This window comes from Octopus sinensis, linkage group LG21 (assembly GCF_006345805.1).
Source record: "Octopus sinensis linkage group LG21, ASM634580v1, whole genome shotgun sequence".
Taxonomy (NCBI): Eukaryota; Metazoa; Mollusca; class Cephalopoda; order Octopoda; family Octopodidae; genus Octopus; species Octopus sinensis.
Window position 1 is genome coordinate 28157833 of NC_043017.1, and position 22420 is coordinate 28180252.

The following is a 22420-nucleotide window of genomic DNA, read 5'->3' on the forward strand; positions in this document are numbered from 1 at the left end:
GCCATTGCGCCTCTACGTATAGTTCTTATTTATATATATATATATTATATATATATATATATATATAATATATATATATATATATATATATCTATATATATATTATATCTATATATATATATATATATATATATATATATATATATATATATATTCGTGGACGTTGATATGGATTTTCAAAGTGAATATAGAATATTACCTAAATGAAAGAGGCCATGCTAAGATACAATCAAATTTATTAGACGTTTGATTATAGATCAATTTTCAATTGACATCTTGTCTAATGGCACACACACTCTTCATGCGCACACCCAGGGACTGACAGACGCGCACATACACACATGAGCGGGCGCATATGTACGTAAAATGCGTGTAGAAAATCTTCTGACAGGGCATTAGTCAACTCGTATTCAAGGTGGAAGACAATTGACGATTGCTGTTATGGTGTTGGATCGAATCCCTAATACCGTATTTGCAAACTTATTAACCCACGAACCATCTCTGTGCCTATACAAATCGTACACACACACACACACACACGCATACACACACCTCAGTGCTCGAATGGTATTTATGTCATTGACACAAGTGATTAAAGGTGATTAAATTTGAAGATGTCACTTTTTGAAATAAGAGCCCAAATGCCGGTAGAAATGTTGCTTATAATTGTTTCCGGCTCTTTAATAACTCTGACGTCTCATCGCTTTATTAATCTGAAATAACACCAAGAAACCATTATATTAGAGGCATACATTTTTTCTGATTATTTAACGTGTTTTAAAATAAATATATTTCTGTAAACTGTCGCAGGCGTGGTTTTGTTCGTAGAAAGTTGCTTCCCAACCTTGTGGTTTCAGGTTCAGTCCCATTGTGGAACCCCCTGGGCAAGTATCTTCTACTATAGCGTCGGGCCGACCCAAGCGTGGTGAGTGGATATGGAAGACGGAAATTCTTGTGTGCGTGTGTGTATATATATATATATATATATATATGTGTGTGTGTGTGTGTGTGTGCACGTGTGTGTGTGTGTGTGTGTGTGTGTGCACGTGTGTGTGTGTGTGTATGTGCACGTGTGTGTGTGTGTATGTGCACGTGTGTGTGTGCGTGTGTGTGTGTATGTGTATGTGCACGTGTGTGTGTGTGTATGTGCACGTGTGGTGTGTGTGTGTGTGTGTGCACGTGTATTGTGTGTGTGTGTGTATGTGCACGTGTATGTGTATGTGTGTGTGTGCACGTGTATGTGTATATGTGAGTATGTGTGTGTTCCAGAACCGACTGACAACAAATATTGATGTGTTTACATCCCAATAACTTAGCGGTTCGGCGAAAGACCTGATAGAATAAGTAACAGATTGAACAACATATAAGTAGCAGGGGGTTGATTGATTGAAGTTGCTGAAGTTTGTGCCCCAGCATGGCCGCTGTATAATGACTACTTCAAGGGAAAGATAAGAGATAAACTCATAACGAAGGACAGATTTGTAACACAATTTTTGTAACGTCTGTGGTCTGTGGATATAAATTCGTTATTTTAGCCTAGCCGTAGGTGATAATGTCTCAAAAGATAGATGTCTTAACGTTAGCAAAATCCAAAGCCTATTTAATAATATTGTGTGAGTTGTAAAGTTGCTATATTTCTATGGAATATAGAATTAATGGCTACTGGATCATTGTGTTCATAGAATTGCATTTTAAATGAATAATTACTCTCTTTTACTGGGTTTGTTGTGTTTATTTTTAAAACTCAAAATATACTTAACCATTGACAGTATTTTGAAAACTGAAAATGGAATCCAAATTACATATATTGGCTTTTAACTGAGCAGATTGTTAAACCAATATCCATTCTGACATCACATGAAAAGCATTCCGTTCGGTAACGCAATGCATTATGACTGCATCTATCATTGAGAAGACAAGATATATATTAACGTTACAACTACACTAAGGTATTCAGAAATATGTATATTTGTGTCTGTGTAAACATGGCTTCCTCATATTTGATATTACTGTAGCGAAAATTTTCAGTGCAGCTTCAAGTAGATTCTATTCCATTATTTTAAGAGTTAGTAAATTTTATATATTTAAACCGTGGGCGTATTTGTATTGTATTGATAATGGAAATTGTTTTAAAAGATAATTCTCTTGTGTCTTGCATTATAAATTTTCTTTAAATTCACTGTCAGCTAAAGACTAAATTTGGAGTTAATATAGCATCGCTTAATTGCACTTCATTAAATTCAACGATGGAGATCGTTATAGTAATCTTATTGACGATAATATATCTTGATTACGAATGGATACTTATAGAGCTTATTTGTATGCAAGGGTTTTGTATTGAATTAGTGAGACTAATAAAACGCACCTTATATACTAACGATCTAATCAACCTCCCATTATCGGAGAGAGACTCTAGTTGGTAACATTAGTAAAGGATTGAATAGTCATTTAGTAGCTCCTCGCAGTGTAACGTTGATTCGTTTGAAGAGATTCTGATTAAAACAGAATTCACGTAACGTACAAATAATACGAACACGATTACAAAAAGATAGAATTCGTCTGTTTCGGAATATATTCCAGTCATTATATTAGAAGTGTCTACATAAAGCTTGCTTCCCAACCACCTTCAGACAGTAACTTCTACTGTAGCCCTGAGCCGACCAAGGCCTTATGAGTGGATTTTGTAGAGTCTGAAAGAAGCTCGTCGTATATACGTATATGCGCAGGAGTGGCAGTGTGGTAAGTAGCTTGTTTACCAACCACATGGTTCCTGGTTCAGTCCCACTGCATGGCAACTTGAGCAAGTGTCTTCTACTATAGCCTCGGGCCAACCAAAGCCTTGTGAGTGGATTTGGTAGACGGAAACTGAAAGAAGCCCGTCGTATATATGTGTATATATATATATGTGTGTGTGTGCGTGTATGTTTGTATGTCTGTGTTTGTCCCCCCAGCCCGCTTGACAATTGATACCGGTGCGTTTATGTCCCCGTCACTTTGCGGTTCGGCAAAAGAGTCCGATAGAATAAGTACTAGGCTTACAAAGAATAAGTCCCGGGGTCGAGTTGCTCGATAAAAAGGCGGTGCTCCAGCACAGCCGCAGTCAAATGACTGAAACAAGTAAAGAGAGTAATGTCCCAAACTTTGACTTCTAGAGTTACACAAATGCCAGAACTGGGCGCCACTTCATAGTGCCAAGGACTCCAAATTTGCCATCAAGATGTAGGACAAGATACTGTGATAGCCTGGGCTTCCGAGGCCCACAGCTCTTCAATATCCTCCTGAAGGACCTGAGAGACCTGCATGGGTTGGATGCAGATGTCTTTAAAATAAAACTAGATCTCTTCCTGTCAGGTGTCCCAGATGAACCAACTTCACAGCAGGAGGTGCAGATGAGGGCAGCTGCATTGAACTCTCTCATGCACCAAATGGCAATTACTAAAAAGCATTCGTGAAGGAAAATCATGTAGCAACACCGAATGGCGGTGCCCCAGCATGGCCACAGCTCGTGAGCTGAAACTAGATAAAATAAATAAAAAAAATTAAAATTAAAATATGTGAGATGGTGTGTGTTTACGTCAGTGTTTGTTCCTTACCACCACGTGATAACCGGTGTTGGTGTGTTTACGTACCCGGAAATTAGCGGTTCGGTAAACACCGATAGAATAGGCACCAAGCTTTAAAATGTTCTTGATATCGATTCATTCGACTAAAAATTCTTCAAGACGATGCCCCAGCACCCAAAATGCCATTAGTCTAATTACTGAAATGCGTAAAAAATAAAATCTACATAGAAATACATCACGGCACACACACGTGAACACTAACATAGCCATGTATTGAAATTTAAGTAACATTTCTAATACTTAGAAACTGTTTCCGATCCTAAATACATAGAATCTTAACTTCCACGAATACTACCACGATATAAATAAGAATACTGTAAATATAGCTACAACAACAACAACAAAAATATCTTCACTGAAGAGCTGATTACAAAACAAAAATAAACACGAATACAACCATAAACGCAACATGTATACCATTATCTCTCTAACACTATTACATGTCACCTAAGTGGAAATGACAATGGTAAATCATTGATTATTTAAAACCAGAGCCTCTTAACCTGATCATATAGACGTACACTATATAATTTTTAGCCAATTCAAAAGCAGGTGTACACGTAACATGTCCTCAAGAAAACAGAAACACTACGGCATTTGTTAATTAACGAAGTGATATAGTTATCTTTTATTAACTTGTGTCAGTTATTGGATTAGGGCCATACATGAGCGCCACCTTGAAAGGTTTTAGTTGCACAAATGGACCACGAGCTTTTTGTTTTATATATATATATATATATATATATATATATATATATATATGATAATTATTCTATTGGTCTCTTTTACCGAATTGATAAATAAGTGGGACGTAAACAAAGCAACACTAGTTGTCAAGTATCGCCAACAATACACATGTAGTTACATACCTATTTTGTGTGTGTATAAATAAATATATATATAATAAGTGAATGGAAGAAATGGAGTTGAACGAAGATTGTACAGAATTCCTTTTATTACATTCTACACATGTTTCAAAGGCCACAATTTTCCAAATTCTGATTAAATAAGGATACCATATGTGTGCGCCCCCGTATATACATAGGCTAGTATACACATACATGCTTTTAGGTAGGTTTTGTCTCGCCCCTAAAAAATACACCCTGTATTCTTTAAATATTCAGAACATTAGTTTTGGTCACACAGAACATCTCCACACCCCTTGTTCTCATTAATTCCTCACCTACTAGATTTGACCGCGGCCTGACCTGTAAGTATTCCAACGGTAAACAGTTTACCCATGGGCTCTTAACGAGCGTCCTCGTTCGAATTGCTTTGCTGCGCCTCTGTTTTGTTTTGTTCTGACAACGTAATTCCTGGTTTTTCCTGAAGAGAAAGCTGCAATATGGTATCCTTATTTAATCAGAATTTGGAAAATTGTGGCCTTTGAAACATGTGTAGAATGTAATAAAAGGAATTCTGTACAATCTTCGTTCAACTCCATTTCTTCCATTCACTAATTATATTAAACTTCAATTATCCGCACCAACGCACGGTTGCAACACCATATGGTCTTATCTCCAACCGTGTTTTTTCTGGTGTGATTTTTGCTACCCAGGTATCGGTTAAACTTTTGAATAATCTGTAACAAAAAAATTCATCTTTCCATTTCAACAAACACACACACATATATATATATATATATTATATATATATATATATATATATATATATATATAGTTAATTCATACATGAACAAAGAGAAAACACAACAACGCGAGGACGTGGAACAAGTATAGTGTTATCAGACGTTCAGTAAACGAAAGAAAGCAGGGGGGTTTAACGTTTCGAGCGGAGCTCTTCGTCAGAAATATAGAAAAAAGAAGCTGGCATTGCTTGACAACCGATGCTGGTGTGTTTATGTCCCCGTTACTTAGCGGTTCGGCAAAACAGACCGATAGAATAAGTACTGGACTTACAAAAGTATAAGTCCCGGGGTCGAGTTGCTCGATGAAAGGTGGTGCTCCAGCATGACCGCAGTCAAATGACTGAAACAAGTAAAAGAGAAAGAGAGAGAGTGTCCAAGGAAGGGAAGACGGAGAAAGAAAATCGCCAACGATACACACGCGGTCACATAATTATATATATATATATATAGATATATATACACACATACATACACACGCACGATATACGTACGTAGGTATCTATATAGACGTATATACATATGTGTGTGTTATTCCTCCCTGCGCCATTTCTGAACAATTTAAGACAACTTGAGTGAAATTAATCTCGGTCTCTTGTAGTGTGATTAATATTCCTCATTTTTTTTTTCCTTTTTATTTTTGTTTCTTATGTATTTTTATGAATGTATACGGATGAATATACATTGATAACAAACAACTGAGATAAGCAAAAACGACGTCAATGCAAATTTATCTTATTTCAAAGCAAATATTTTTTTCTTTCAACTTCTGATGATGGCGATTATAGTCATTATGTTGAAAGTACTCTTACGACAAACAGAGTGAGGATAAACGTATTGATGATGATGAGGAGGAGGAGGAGAAAGTGTGTGATGAGGACGAGGAGGTGGAGTACGAAAAGAAGGATGGTGGTGATGATGATGATGATGATGATAGGGGTGTTTGGGAGGATCGGGAACATAATAACGGTTTGTGATTGTGATGATTAGGCAAGGAGGAAATGAATAAATATGACGAAGTAGAAATAGAAGATAAAATTATAAGAGTAGTAGTAGTAGTTTAGTAGTAGTAGTAGTAGGAGCAGCAGCAATAGTGGTAGTAGTAGCAGCAATAGTAGTAGAGGTAGTAGTAGTAGCATCACCAGTAGTAGTAGTAGAGGTAGTATTAGTAGTAGTAGTGCTAGCAGTAGAAACATCAGCAGTCCTAGTAGTATTAGTAGTACTAGTAGTAGCAGCATCACCACTAGTAGTAGTCGTAGTAGTAGTAGCAGCAGCAGCATCACCACTAGTAGTAGTAGTAGTAGTACTAGTAGTAGTAGCAGCATCACCACTAGTAGTACTAATAGTAGTAGCAACAGTAGTATTATTATTATTAGTAGTAGCAGTAATATTAGTAGTAGAAGTAGTAGTAGTAACAACAGTAGTAGCCGTAATAATAGTTTTGTAAGTAGTAGTGATAGTAGTGGAAGCTTTGGTAGAGCTGAAGTTGATACTATTTGCATTAGTATCATCATCATCAGCAGCATCCTCTTCCGTTTTCCCCTTGCCAACGTCTCTGCTGTCGTTGTCAACTTCCTGGCCTCCATTATTATTAACCACCAGCACAACTCCATCAACAACCGAATTCATAGCATCGGAAGGGGCGGCGGCAGCAGCAGTAGTAGTACTAGTAGCAGCAGTAGCAGTGGTAGTATCAGTAGTAGTAGTAGTAGTAGTAGCAGCAGCAGCATCACCACTAGTAGTAAAAGTAGCAGCAGTAGTATTAGTAGTAGGAGTAGTAGCAACAGTAGTAGTAGTAGTAGTAGTAGTAGCAGCAGCAGCATCACCACTAGTAGTAAAAGTAGCAGCAGTAGTATTAGTAGTAGCAGTGGTAGTATCAGTAGTAGTAGTAGTAGTAGTAGTAGTAGCAGCAGCAGCATCACCACTAGTAGTAAAAGTAGCAGCAGTAGTATTAGTAGTAGCAGTGGTAGTATCAGTAGTAGTAGTAGTAGTAGTAGTAGCAGCAGCAGCATCACCACTAGTAGTAAAAGTAGCAGCAGTAGTATTAGTAGTAGCAGTGGTAGTATCAGTAGTAGTAGTAGTAGTAGTAGTAGCAGCAGCAGCATCACCACTAGTAGTAAAAGTAGCAGCAGTAGTATTAGTAGTAGGAGTAGTAGCAACAGTAGTAGTAGTAGTAGTAGCAGCAGTAATATTAGTAATAGTAGAAGTAGTTGTAGTAGTAGTAACAACAGTAGTAGCATTAGTAGTAGTGGTAGTAGTAGCAGCAGCATTAGTAGTAATAATAGTTGTAGTAGTAGATGGGGACGAGGGAAAAGTAAAATAAAAAGAAAGGTAACAACCATGATGATGAAGAAGAAGAAGAATGACCGAAAGAAAAAAAGAAATAAACAAACAAAAAGAAATCGATCAACCACTGCAGTAGTAAAAATCTCCCCAGAAATTGGATTAGATTTAAATCGATTATCACTGCAGTACATCATTCTCACAAGAGTTTGGATTCGATTACGAACAACATAAGACAATCACAAAATAAGAGACAAAAAAAAAACAAAAAAAGGAAAAAAACAGAAAACCTAAACTAGAATATGCATATGAGATACGTATGGCGAGGATAATGAACGACGTTAAATGGGTCTCCGTACATATCCAATATTGTCTTGTATTAAATATCTATTGAACTAAACTGATTTTGACTTGTTTGAACAAATTCGATCTCAATTGAGAATATGTAACAGCCAAAAGGTTGTTACATAGAAAAAAAGATGTGTATTGTAGTCAAAGGAATACTTATATGTCTATGATTCAAATGACACATGTTTCCTGGGTGGAAAATTAGGATTTGGAGAATCGTTGCTAACAAAATACGAACGGAAATAGAACAATCTCGCTAAATCACTTAACATACATTCCGAAATTTTCAGTTGCGACTACGTAGAGCGAAAATGTATTGTGGAAGCTCGTATATATTTTTACCTCCGATGCAAGATCTGAATACGAAGATCATTTAAAAATATTGAATGGAGGCTTGCTACTACTTAGTAAAGCAATATAACGAACATTATTTTCTATAGCAAAACTCATAAAACTGTATTAATAAACATAGCATAACGGAAGTACTATTATAACGGTATATAAATGTAAGCTTAAAAGCAAATACGTTCCTTTGATGCTATGATGATGGCGATTACCGTGTTAATGATGTGCATTAGGAGGACAATAAATTTAAAATAGTAAAGCATTTAAAGAATGTATCCAGCAGTTATAAAGAGTTAGATAGCCTTTTAAGATAGACACGGACACGTTCCAGATACTAGCGATGCTGGGATCAGTAAATAGTGAATAGGACAATACAAGTTGATGAAAGAACCAGAATACGCGAACAAAAGATAAAACAGAAATTGAGGTGACGTCACAATGGCGTTTTTATTCTTCGGACTGACGTGTATAGGAAGAAAGCTCTCTTGCATATTTGCAATAGGAATTTCTGGGGCAGATTAAGCAAGGAACAATATATATTTTAACAACAAAAGAATTGCTATCTGTACAATTAAAACATCAATCTCACGGCAGCGCTTATTCCAAGGAAATTTTACTTCAGCATTAATCAATCGTTTACATCTATTGTGTATATTCTTACCAGCATGCAGAAACACACGCTTTCTGGTTGTCCTATCATTGTTCTCTGTAGCTTTGCAGCAAAACTCTGTCCCGTTTCCTCGAGGAAATCATGTCACATTTTAGCACTATACCCTTAACCCAATTAGCTATGACGTAACCTTGAGATCGTAACAAGCGTTTACCAACCATATATATATATATATATATATATATATATATATATATGTCACCGTGATCACCGTGATCGACCAGGTCATCAGATGTTGTTACACATCGCTGGTCACAATGCGAAGCGCATTGTTTTAGCTGTCAATAGCGCCACCCCTCTGACTAAGCGAGCAGGCCAACAGAAGAAAGAGTGAGAGAAAGTCGTGGCGAAAGAGTACAGCAGGGATCGCCAACACCCCCTGCCGGAGCTTCGTGGAGCTTTAGGTGTTTTCGCTCAATAAACACTCACAACGCCTGGTCCGGGAATCGAAACTGCGATCCTACGACCGCGAGTCCGCTGCCCTAACCAATGGGCCATTGCACCTATCTATTTGCTAAATAAACACACGCACTATATATTGTTCTTCATTCGTTTATTACTGCTCTTATTTTAACTCGTGTTCATTATCCGCAAATCTTTCGTCACACATCTGTGACCTCTTCAGTGACACTTTTCGTCTTCGTGTGTGCTTTTGTTCCACTTATGTTATTCTCATATACATATACGTACAAATACAATTAGTAGATTGTTTCCACCCATCCATTCATTCATCCATACGCAAATTTTTGTCTTTTACTTGCATCGGTCATTAGAGCGTGACCTTGAGGAATTTTTAGTCGAATGAAGTGACCCTAGTGCTTGCTTATTCATTTTAAGTCTGGTACTTATTCTATCAGTCCGTTTTGACCAACACCAGGATTCTTTCAGTTTCTGTCTACCAAATCCACTTACAAGGCTTTGGCCGGCCAAGGACTCAAGTGAAAGACACTTGCACAAGATGCCATCTGTGGAACTCAACCTGAAACCATGTGGTTGGGAAGTAAGCTTCTTACCACATAGCCGCTCCTTAGCCTTTGAATATGCATGTATATATATATATATATATATATATATATAGTCTTGACAGTTTTTTGCTTTTGGGGTTCAAACATTGCTTTCATTATTTTCGGAGTTGATAAAATAATGTACCAATCAGCTACTAAGGAACTGGCGGGTCGATATAATCGACTGGTTCTTTCCTTGGACCTGTTAAACTTGTGGGTTTTTTTTGTGGGGCGGCTTCTTTTTAATTATATCTTATTATATTTGAATTCCTAATGATATTTCATACATTATAATATTTGTTTACTAATTAGCAACCAACACGCAGATATATATATATACATAAATGTGTGCGTGTTTGTGCATGCGTATGTATTTACTTGTTTCATTTCTCGTTTATTAATTCTTCCAGGACGTTGAAACAATTGATATGGAGGACTTCAAACACAACTTTGTGAATTTGACCGGCTTTCGAATTGTGGACCCGGATAACAGCTACACGAACAAAATAATGCGGGACATGGAGATATACGAAATCCAAACCGATTTACAGCTTCTCAACAAAAGTGGATCCATGTCAGTAAGTAACATTTATATCTTTATGCAAAAGAGAGAGAAAGATTTAAAGAACAAGAAAAAATGTAGCAAGCCTGCGTTATAGTGGTGTCAGATGTGGCCTGCAGACCACCATATAACTACTTTTATTCTTGTCTTCCGTTTCATGAATTCACTGTGCACATACGCATTGCATGTTCACACGTCTCTTTCTGGTTCCTTCTCAAGACTTTATAGGTCACAACCGTCTCATTAACCTAAGTTCATGACGAGCGTTCATGAAAAAGAAATAAGCCAGTGGGAGTTGTGTTAGCGAGAATATTTATTTGTCTAATTATATGTTCATACTTGAGAATTGTGTGAGTTGAAATCTGGGAGTTTCTTTTAAGCTCTATTTTATAAGTATCTCTGTAAAGAAAAGGCGAGCATGAGAAGAGACACATACAGACAGACAATTACGCAAATACGCAAGTGGGGCTATGGTTGCATGCACACACACACACACAAACTCTCTTTCTCTCCCTCGCTTTCTGTCTGTGTGTCTCTCTCTCACTCACACGCTCTTATACATATATAATATTTTCGATATCAATAAGTATCAATAACTTTCGAGAGAACGCGAAATAATTCTTTCTTTGTAATATTGACTCTTGAAGCACATCACATGAAGTTATAAATAACAATATGTAAAATGCTGTGTTGAGAGACCATGTAGGACAAACAAAATTGAAGATTGTCTGTCCTTATGGATATTATTCATAATCTCATACGATGTGACACGGTAGCAAATATTTAAAAAGCAATAATTAACTATGTGTGTATGTGTCTGTGCTTATATGCATATTTATCTCTCTATGTGTACGCTCAAGTATGATAGTGAGTAAATATATTTGCTCTGCTTATGTGATCTTTTTATATCAATCTCTCATCGTATATATATGTGTGTGTGATGTATACATATGTGTGAATGTATGTATGTATATACAATGATTATATTCTTACAAGGATATTTGAAGCATACAACTAAAATCATAGTATTGCAAACATTTTTGTTCTGATACCAATGTTTTCTTATTCAAATATTTTCACGAGACAAGTTACGTTTAATATCGGCAGTGTTCAAGTAGATTCATGTATTAAAATATTAAGAAAATAGGCTAAATATTTCCATGTCATTCGGTGCATATCCTTCAAGAAATATATTGAAATAAATAACTTTGTAATACTATACATTATCTGTACAACCAATAACAAACTAATTGAACGAGATAATAACGAAACGATAATCGCCGTTTGTAAAGACATCTCAACGAACGAAAACATTTCGTTGGATAACTGGTTATGTTTACGTCGATACAACGATTTTTTTGCCATATTTTTTTCGTTTAAAATATATTAATGCTTATATTAAATAGCAAAGCTTTAAATAAACTAGCCCCATATTTTCTATGTCATTAAGATTGCATTACAGCAAATAAAATAAAGGAAGAAAACAGTAAATTACTGGAAAATGAACATCGTAATATTTATTTAGAAATTGGTGTTTCTGTTGGAAATTACTTTACATATCCCCAATCTCCATTAAAATAATAAATCCCTGTAAAATCTTTAGTTCTATTTAATTGCATCTTATGATTACCTGTTGCTCCCCAACAAAAGCCTTCGTAGAAATATCCCGTAAAAATGTAAACAGTAAATATTTAACGATATTCTATCGGTTTCCAATTTTGGCACAGTGCAACAATTTCGAGTAGGAATTAAGTAGATTACATCGACCCCAATGTTCCCCAGCTAATTCTTCTCTCGATCCGAAAGGCTGAAAAGCAAAGTCGACCTTGATAAAATTCGAACTTAAAACATAAAGACAAACGTAAAATAGTAATATTGAGTTCAAATTTTGAAAGAAGGCTAACAATTTTGAGAGATGGTTAAAGTCGATTATTTCGAAACCAGCGCACAGCTGGTACTTATTTGACCGACTCCGGAATGATGAAAGAAAATGTCGACCTCTATGGCATTTAAAATCAGACGTAACGACAAATGAAATACCGCTGGGCGTTTTGTCGGCGTGATGAAAATTTTCCCAGCTCACCGCCTTATGTAACTGTATAATATTAATATTAAGCCTTCATTCTTCTTTTTCCTTAGAAATTCCGCCTGGATAATTTTTCTCTTTCATTACAATCGCTCAATTGATTTATACCGGTAAAATTCCCGCCCTCTCTTTTCGTTTCCCCGTCGCCACTCATTCTCTTGATGAAGGCCGAGGAAAAGGAAGTATATGAAGTGGGCAGAAATAAACAAAAGCGAGGGAAAGGGTTAATGCCTGAACTCGGGAGGCGGAGAACACTACAAGAGGGTCATATTCTATGGTTAATATTAAGTTCATGCTGCTGCAAACGAATGGAGATGGTCTAATAGTCATTTACAATTAGGTGAATATTTTATGGCCCCATTCGTAATTGGCTCTCCGTCGGTTACGACGACGCGAGTTCGAGTTGAACCGATCAACGGAACAGCCTGCTCGTGAAATTAACGTGCAAGTAGCTGAACACTCCACAGACACGTGTACCCTTAACGACGTTCGTTGGGAGATTCGGCTTGACACAGAGTGCGACAAGGCTGGCCTTTTGAATTACAGGTATAATTCATTTTTGCCAACGGAGAGAACTGGAATAACGTGAAATAAGGCGTCTTGCTCAAAGACACAACTTATCGCCAGGAATTGAACTCACGGTGTTATGATCGTAAGCAAACATCTCCTAACCACTAAGCCACGCGCCTCCACAGCCCCATTTGTAGTTGTCAGGTAAAAGATATAGATATAGGTGGAGACAAGATGAATAATACTTTACAATATTCACTCAAAATTCCGCTGCGTTCACCTTTGTTTCCATCCTTTCGGGGTCGATAAATTAAGTAGCAGTTTCGTACTAGAGTCGATATAATCGACTGACCTCTTCCTCTGAAAATTTCGGGCCTTGTACTTAGAGTAGAAAAGATTATTCTTTCAAAATACAACGAGCATGCGGCACACTTTCACTATCACCAATGGAAAAAGTATCTTGTGAGCAGCTTTGTGATGCTCCCGATTTCATTACACTCAGAGACAGTATGTGATCCGTGAGATAGTTTTCCCCGAGATAGCAGATGGGTTCCCACCGGTGTATTGTTGGGTTATACAGTATGTAATTTTATTGTATTTGTTTTTGTATTATATGATACTAGCAGTTTTGCCCGGCTTTGCAAAATGGTCACATTTAATTCAAAGCGTTAAAAATGTTATGAAAACAATTGGTACGTGTTCACAAAGTCCAAACGATTAATACGAAAAAACCCTCCAGGCTACATCCCGAAAATTCATTTCTTTGTCGAATTCCAACAATGTTTACGGCGATTCGTTTATATATCTTGATTTTTTATTTTTCATGCAATTTACGCATGCTTGCACGCGTGGTGAACACAGTTCACGTCAAACAGCTGACTGAGTAAAGTTCATCGGATAAGGCCTAAACAAACACATTATCGATTTTTGCACTTGCGAGATGGATTTCGGAACAGAAACAGCGCAGTTCAATTTTCATTCGCCTAAACTTTAAGTGACCCATTTTTGGTGGTTCTACGATTTGTTAGCTAGGAGGAGATGTGCCGGGAAGTTAAACACACAGACTCACACACAGATACACACACAGACACACAACTTGAGTTATATATATATATATATATATAGATTTCAGGTTGTGTACGGGATTTCTTTTTCATCTAATGCTTCAAATATTCACTGTATAACATCCTCAGCGATCACCAAGATTTTACATAGCAATTTTTAACCTCATGTATTAGCACTTTATTCGTTGGCATGTATGAACAGTTTTGGCTAATTATTATTAGTATCATTATCATTATTGTTATTATTATCATCATTATTATTATTATTGTTGTCAATATTATTATTATTAACATCATCATCAGTATCATTGTCGTCATCGTCATCAACATCATCATCATTACTATAATTATCTTTGTCATTTATATTTTTGATGTTGTTGTTGTTGTTTGATGTTGTTATTGTCATTATCACCCCATAATTATAAAACATAATTGCAATTCATTAAAATTATTGCAGACAAAATGATTAGTGCATTTGCTACATGTGTTCTTGTTGATGAACATAAGATACGATTGTTGTTACTTCAGTTTTGAAACTATAATCAATAAATATCATTGAGAATTCATTTCTTTCCTTCATTCCTGCGTAGGTGTGAATGCATATATATCACAAAAACTGTTACTTAGAGTTTCACGCTACCGTTCGTCGGAGAGTTTATATATATATATATATAATATATATATATATATATATATATTATATATATATATATATATATATCACCGTACCCGACCAGGCTATTAGAAGTTGCTTCGCATTGTTTTAACCTTCAAATGACGCCACCCCGCTGGCTAAACAAGCAGGCCAACAGAAGAAAAAGTGAGAGAAAGTTGCGGCGAAAGAGTACAGCAGGGATCGCCACCCCGCACCCCCTGCCGAAGCCTCGTGGAGCTTTAGGTGTTTTCGCTCAATAAACACTCACAACGCCCGGTCTGGGAATCGAAACCGCGATCCTACGACCGCGAGTCCGCTGCCGTAACCACTTGGCCATTGCGCCTCCACACACACACGGGCGTTGTGTGTTTGTTGATCGAAAACACCTAAAGCTCCACGAGGCTTCGGCAGGGGGTAGTGGCGATCCCTGCTGTATATTTGTATATATATATATATATATATATGTATATATATATATATATAATATATATATATATATATTATATATATGTATATATATAGATAGATAGATTGAGATAAATATGTTACTTAAGTTGAGGCATCATTATTTAGTACGGTATTATCCATAATTTTCAAATGAATAAGGTGATTAAAATCAAAACAAGCAACAAGGATATCCAGAGGTAATGCAGCACGATCGTACTTGTTGCTTATTGTGATTTTAATCACCTTATTTCGATATATAAACAAAATTTTCTGACGAACGATAACGTGAAACTGAGTAACACATTTTGTGATATTTTTGCTGCTTTTAATAAGACATATTACTCTACCTCTGGTGTTCGAATGCTATTTTTCCACAATTTTTTCCACCTTGAATGTATGTATGTATGTAAATGTATACGTATGTAGCAAGTTCATATATATATATATATATAAAGAGCAATAAAGATTCAAGTTAATTTAAAAAAATTTACTTGAATATGGTACCTAACTTAGATGCACCAAAAAAAACTATACTGATTTAACAATACAGTAATGTGGGGTGATTATAAGCGAGAAAGAAGCAACAAGAATGGATAGGTTTTAGTACTTTTAGAACTTTAATGAACTTTAGAAATCTGTTTAATTATCTACATTACTTCATGAGTATAGCCTCAAACACTAGGATGTCTAGAGAACTTACATGTATTTTAGCTGATGAGTACGGGACTCGTTTATATGCTGTAATCTTTGCAACTTTTAATAAAACCTGTCCTTGTATGAAACGATCGTACTAAAAACCTATCCATTCTTGTTGCTTCTTTCTCGCTTATATATATATATATATATAATATATATATATATATATATATATATGTGTGTATGTATGTATGGTTGTAAATATATGCGTATGTAGCAAGTTCGTGTGTGTGTATATATATATATACATACGTATATATAGGTCTTATGACGGTATGGACGACTGAGTGAAAGTGATTACTATATTTGGGCACATACTATATTTGTCTAGCTCCTGTCTGCAAAGCTGTGACACCGTTGGAATGTGGTTCGTATTCTAGTGTCACAAGTTTCATTCCTTTACTACAGTTCTCCGAATATTTTACTACAATTTAAAGACATTTATCAATTCTTGTGGAGGCAGTAAATGACCATTTTGCATCAACATCTGTTCTTAGTTTATTTCTGTATCAATCACTGGGGAAGGTCAGCTAACAAACATTGAATATTGTATAGGAAATGATTAATCATTTTGTCTGTAATCTCTTTAAGTTCTGAGTTCAAATTCCGTCGAAGTCAACTTTGCCTTTCATACTTTCGGATTCAATACATTAAGTACCATTCACATACTGGGGTCGATCTAATCCACTGGTTCTCTTCCCCCAAAGTGTTTTTAGAGTAGAAAAGAATATATTAAAAAGCAGAGCCTGATTAGTCTTAAGAAAAATAATTCTAGAGGGTGACGGTTTGACATCCAGTTTGTACCCCATAATTTCGTTATTGTGAGTTGTGAGATATCAAAATAGTTAAAGATAATTTTACATGCCTGTTAGATACGGAGAAAGAAAGAAATTACTCACTCCGACTATTTCTTGAGACCTTGTGTACTGCCAGTGATTAAATGTCTTTCATAAAACGTTACTGCTATGATACTCAAATTTCTCATACTGCTACACACACACACACCATCGCACACTCGCTCACAAAAACACACACACACCATCACACACTCGCTCACACAAACACACACAGATTGATAGATAGATATATACACCCATATATATATGTATGTATGTATGTATGTATGTATGTATGTATGTATGTATATCTACATATGTATATGCATGCATGTATGTATATCTACATATGTATGTATGCATGCATGTATGTATATCTACATATGTATGTATGCATGCATGTATGTATATCTACATATGTATGTATGCATGTATGTATATCTACGTATGTATGTATGCATGTATGTATATCTACGTATGTATATCTATATATATATATATATATATGTAAATGTACATATACATATGTGTATACATAAATATTTATATATATATATATATATATATATATAATATATATATATATATGTAAATGTACATATACATATGTGTATACATAAATATTTATATATATATATATATATAAATATGTGTGTATGTATATCTGTGTGTGTGAGTGTCTGCGTGTGTATAAACACACACACACACATATATGCATGCAGTTAGGCATATATACAGATGTGTGTATTCTCATTTATTTCTGCCTTATTTTTCTGTGTATAGATTTTTATTTGTATATGAGAGATCGCGAGAGATGTGTGGAGAGGGAAAAAAAAAGTGTGTATGCGGTAGAAGAGATATACAGAGATACACATTGACATATATCTGCAAAGGAAAAATAGAAACATATTCAATACATAAAAGATGAATAGATTTCCATACAAGAGCCCTCAGTGTATTCTCTGAATGCATTGAAATTACAACATCTGTAAGAATACAAATAATAACAACAGCAGCAGCAGCATCAGCAGCAGTAACATCAACAGCGAATTAAAAACAAAAGAAAGAAATAAACAAGAATGATAAAATAAATTGTAATCATGAAGTATTTTGTTTTCTTTTGTGAATATGAAAACATTTATCTAGTACAAAAATGTAAAAAGAGAGACACAAGAAAAACTATATTAATTGAAGAGTAAAAACAAATAGATTATTATAACAATAAAACAGAATTTACTCAGTAAAAGAAAATGATTCATTGATTATTTTCCTGCTTTTGTCTTCTGTGTAAGGAACTGATAGAGAAATAGATTGGTATATGGAATGAGTTAAGTGTAAAACGTATTGTTCATTATGTTATACGAATTGATGGATACGATTCCGTATTGGAAAACAGTCGTGTTTAAAATAGATAGAATATACACATATAAAAAAAAATGCATTCCACTCGATAATTTTAGAACTACCTAAGAATAACAGCTGGATTTTCTCTGAAGTCATAAAGATTTGAGATTTAGAAACGATAAACGTCCGTCTGTTTGTTGACTTATTGAAACTTGGGATATAAAGCATTGCAATATTTGTTCTAGGATAAATTAGCTCTGACTTCAACCCCACCCATTTAGAATGATTTCGCTTTATTTATTCAGGATGGTGATACAAAGAGTGTAATTTTCCGATACTGGCTTATCTCCATCCATCTTTGAGATTCTTTATGTCTCCGGGAAAATTTGAAAGGGTAGAATAAGAGTGTGGATCTATGTCTTGTCCTGACTACATGAACACCTAAAACAATTAGCGAAATCATGGTACGATTTGGCAAATCATAATCTATTGCGATTGACGGCTGTTGTACATAGACTAAATATTGTGTAACTAAAAGGCCAATTCGATTGCGAATGGCATCCATTTAAGCTGCAATACTAACAATAATATTAAATAATTATGAATCAATAAAGCAAGTATGCTTTATGCTCGGTGGCATTTCGCCTGTCTTTACGTCCGTGTTCAAATCGGCTTACCCACTCCCCCGTAATTGCTGGCGTTGTGCCAAAATTTAAAATCAATATAATTTCCTATTTTATTTACTTTTGTGTTTTTGAAGGGAGTGTGCGGACAGAATCATTAACACGACGGACAAAGTGCTTAGCGATATTTCGTCTGTCTTTGTTCTGAGTTCAAATTCCACCTAAGTCTACTTTTCCTTTATTCCTTTTGAGGTCAATAAAATAAGTACCATTCACTGTAGTCGATACAATCGACTTACCCTTCCTCACAAATTGCGGCCCTTGCGTGAAATTTTGAAGCCAAAGTTACTAGATCCTCACAGTGGGTGAGGTGGTCTGAATCATTAGTACTTCGTGGAATATCAGGGTTTATGTTCTGAGTTCAAATGCCACAGAAGTTGACTTTCATCATTCCAGAAATGATGAAATATTTGCCGGTTGATCACTGGAACCAAAGAAACTAATTCCCTCTTCTGGAATTTCAGGCCTTTTGTCTATAACAGAAATAATTATTACTAAATTTATTGTGTCGTATTTTATTCTCTTTGGTGGTCTTTATTGGCTGATCAGTTTTCACTAACAAGACCCAGGTCAAAAGCTTTCTAGGCAAGATCACACAGTTTATGCGTATTTATATATTTTTTATTGCCCACAGGGGGCGACACATAGAGGGGACAAACAAGGACAGACAAAGGGATTGAATCGATTACATCGACTCCAGTACGTAACTGCTACATATTTAATGGACTCTGAAAGGATGAAAGGTAAAGTCGACCGCGGCGGAATTTGAACTCAGAACACAAAGACAGATGAAATACTGCTAAGAATTTCGCCGGGCATGCTAACATTTCCGCCAGCTCATCGCCTCCATATATATATATATATATAAACATCTGCTTGTTGTCTACACCACCTGTCTTCGTCTTTTGTTTTTTTTTTTGTGAATTTTCCCTATATATATATATATATATACGGAGAGAGAGAGAGGGGGACAAATGTATTGTGCAATGTAGCTTTGTATACCTTATTTAGGGCGATACGTAATGAAGAATAAAAATTTGGGATACTAATTTTTGACGCGACGTAGTAACGTTATAGAGTTCTTTATGCTATTAATTAGATCCAAATGATATTTGGTTTTGCATACTTAGTTCGAATCATTCTGGCTTAAATACCCCTCCCCAATTTCTTTCACAAGCATTATTCGTATAAGACCTGACTTTTTTTCTGAATCCTACATATAGACTTACATATTTTTTGCTGTATCCTACATATACATTTACATATATAGGCATTTCTAGTAAACCTAATTTCATTAATTAACAGCATTTGTGTGTATATAACAACACGCAATTCATTCCGTGTAGCATATTTAACATACTATTGCTTCAAATTACATTTGATTACGTACAGATAGCATACGTATGCATTACTACAACGCCCAAGTCTCCAATAGACGTTGTATCTTTACATTCACGTCAGAAACACTAGCCTTAGCTAAAACCACTTTCGCTATATTTTTTTTACACATTTGTAGAGCGCTCACAATTATCGATACCACTTATCATTCCACTTAAAGACATATAAGATCTCTTCTTAAGTAGACAGTTTTTAAGCAATACTCTAAAAGTAGAAGAATAGCGCTCTAATACCTCGAATATTTCCTTCTGACAACTGTGTATCACAATTTTATTTCTTTTTTTATCTTTCTTGTCTTAATTCCTCTAAATTACACTCATTCATATCATCGTGTAAGCACTAATTGTTATTTTCTTTACATAAACGTTGAAGTTTTTGAATTCTCAAACTGACGACGTCAGCTCCAGAAACTTTTACAATAATTTACCTTAGCTAATGCATTTCAATCTGATTATCTCTTATTTATTACCGTTTAACACGTTCTATCACCAATTATTATGTTCTTTAATTCCTAAGCTCTATAGATAATATTTTCCCTTTATCGTGTTTTAAATTCAGTAAATTATAACAGATCATAAATTCATTTTTACAATAACCTGAAATATTTGATAAATCGCACCTCTATATTTTTTGATCGCTCTTAACAATTTTAAAGACATTGAATATAAAAAGAAATCCGCTCAGCGAATATACTTAAAGAAAATTTAACCGTTTCCTAGTTAATATTCAAATTTCCATAAGAGACCGTCAGAATGATGTAGACGCATCTGATGAGAACACAATAAGATTCGAAGATCGATTAAAAGTGGCGAGCTGGCAGAATCGTTAGAACGCCGGGCGAAATGCGTAGCCGTATTTCGTTTGCCGTTACGTTCTGAGTTCAAATTCCGCCGAGGTCGACTTTACCTTTCATTCTTTAAGGGTCGATAAATTAAGTACCAGTTACGCACTGGAGTCGATGTAATCGACTTAATACCTATGTATGTTCTTGTTTGTCCCTTCTGTGTTTAGCCCCTTGTGGGTAATAAAGAAATAGGTGTTTCATCTGCCGCTACATTCTGAGTTCAAATTCAGCCGAGGTCTTTCATCTTTTCGGGGTCGATTAAATAAGTACCAGTTACGCACTGGGGTCCATATAATCGACTTAATCCGTTTGTCTGTCCTTGATCTTCCCCTCTGTGTTTAGCCCCTTGTGGTTAGTAAAGAAATAGGGACTTCGTCTGCTGCTACGTTCTGAGTTCAAATTCCACCGAGGTCGACTTTGCCTTTCATCATTTCGGGTCGATATATTAAGTACCAGATAAGCACTGGGATCGATATAATCGACTTAATCCCTTTGTCTGTCCTTGTTCGTCTCCTCTGTATTTAGCCCCTTGTGGGTAGTAAAGAAATAGGTATTTCATTTGTCTTTATGTTTCTGAGTTCAAATTCCGCCGAGGCCGACTTTGCATTTCATCCTTTCGGAATCGATAAATTAAGTACCAGTTGCATATTGGGGTCGATCTAATTGACTGGCCCTCTCCCGCCAAAATTTGAACCTTGTGCCGAGGGTAGAAAAGAATATTTAAATCCGCATACATACTTTATATAAATTATAAGTTCCTACTTCTCAAAAATCTTAGCAATCGTTCAGTTTAAGCATTTTACTATTTACATTTCTGCTCAGAGTCTGATTTCTTTATGGTTTTCCACAGTTCTACTCATTTTATGACTTCAAATTAAATTATCCAACTTCCTTTAATAATTTCTTCCTACAAACATCCATGAGAGATTATTTCGTTTTAATTAATCCAATTTCACACACATTGAGATTTAGTATCATTTACTAGCGTAAATAAAAATGTATCGATTTTATATTTGATAGTGTTTTTCTTTTACATTAATTCAATATATTCATAAAAACTCTCAGTATTTATACCTTTTTAATTTATATAACTCAATCTTATATCCTTACTTCCCATGATTCAATTTAGAAAACAGTTGTATTTAAAATATATAAAATGTAGTAATAGTAAAAATCGTTATTGCGGCATTTTAAATTTCATATTATATACGACTAGCAGTATCGCCCGGCGTTGCTCAGGTTTGTAAGGGAAATAACTATAAAGCATTTTTAGAGAGTTATAGCCAAAAAATAGCAAAAAAATAGAAAAAAAAATGATGGTAAATTTTTTTTTGAGAGTAAAAAAGGGTTGAGTTGCGTCCCCTAGACAGTCTGTGG

At 35.4% G+C, this 22420-nt stretch overlaps 1 protein-coding gene across 1 annotated transcript in view; it reads left to right on the forward strand.

Annotated features, from left to right (window-relative positions):
- The window catches only part of LOC115222821 (glutamate receptor ionotropic, kainate 2-like), a 310276-nt gene that overhangs the window by 136113 nt on the left and 151743 nt on the right, over positions 1-22420 (forward strand). The window contains 1 exon segment of the mRNA XM_036511777.1: positions 10329-10496. Coding sequence (XP_036367670.1) covers positions 10329-10496 — 168 coding nt within the window.